Source organism: Ahaetulla prasina, chromosome 17, assembly GCF_028640845.1.
Source record: "Ahaetulla prasina isolate Xishuangbanna chromosome 17, ASM2864084v1, whole genome shotgun sequence".
Lineage (NCBI taxonomy): Eukaryota > Metazoa > Chordata > Lepidosauria > Squamata > Colubridae > Ahaetulla > Ahaetulla prasina.
In genome coordinates this window covers 922,340-922,977 of record NC_080555.1, presented here as the reverse complement: position 1 = coordinate 922,977, position 638 = coordinate 922,340, and the positions used below count along the sequence as shown (strand labels likewise).

Genomic DNA, 638 nt, shown 5'->3' with positions numbered 1-638 from the left:
TCGGAGTGGATCCCTGGCTCGCTCTAACAAGAACCATCCCTTTCCTTGCAAGGCCAGCCTTGTTTCTCGCAGCACGGCTCCCGTTTCTTTGAATCTTGAGCCTCGGACTCAGATTTTCCCTCTGTCTGCTGGAAAACTTTTGAACCAGGTTGGTGCCAAGCAGATTTAACAGATTAACAGAGTTGGAAGGGATCTTGTAGGTCATCAAGTCCAACCCCCCGCCCAAGCAGGAGACCCTACACCATTTCTGACCGATGGCAGCCCAGTCTCTTCTTGAAAGCCTCCAGGGACGAAGCTCCCACAACTTCTGAAGGCAACTTCTGTTCTACCGGTTGATTGTTCTCACCGTCAGAAAATTTCTCCTTATTTCCAGGTTGAACCTCTCCTGGACCAGTTTCCATCCATTGTTCCTTGTCTGGCCTTCAGGTGCTTTGGGAAATAGCAGACCAAGCACTATCCAGGCTATGGAAAGTCCCACGATGGAGCCCTTTGTGGACGTGGACCAAGGCATCTGCCTCACCTTCCTCTCCCTGATGGGTCTCTTCCTGCTGGCCATGATGGTGAGGTGCGCCAAGCTGATCGTGGACCCCTACACGGCCATCCCCACCTCCACCTGGCAGGAGGAACCCGTGGACTGA

The 638-nt window shown here is 53.3% G+C and overlaps 1 protein-coding gene across 1 annotated transcript; it reads left to right on the top strand.

Annotated features, from left to right (window-relative positions):
• On the top strand, nucleotides 1–638 carry CTXND2 (cortexin domain containing 2). The gene is made up of 2 exons (XM_058160252.1): nucleotides 1–148; nucleotides 374–638. Exon 2 carries the CDS (start codon nucleotides 465–467, stop codon nucleotides 636–638), a length of 174 nt encoding a protein of 57 aa, XP_058016235.1. The 5' UTR covers nucleotides 1–148; nucleotides 374–464.

Coding starts and splice junctions, on each gene's coding strand:
- CTXND2 (XM_058160252.1), top strand. CDS start 465: ATGGAAAGTCCCACGATGGAGCCCTTTGTGGACGTGGACCAAGGCATC.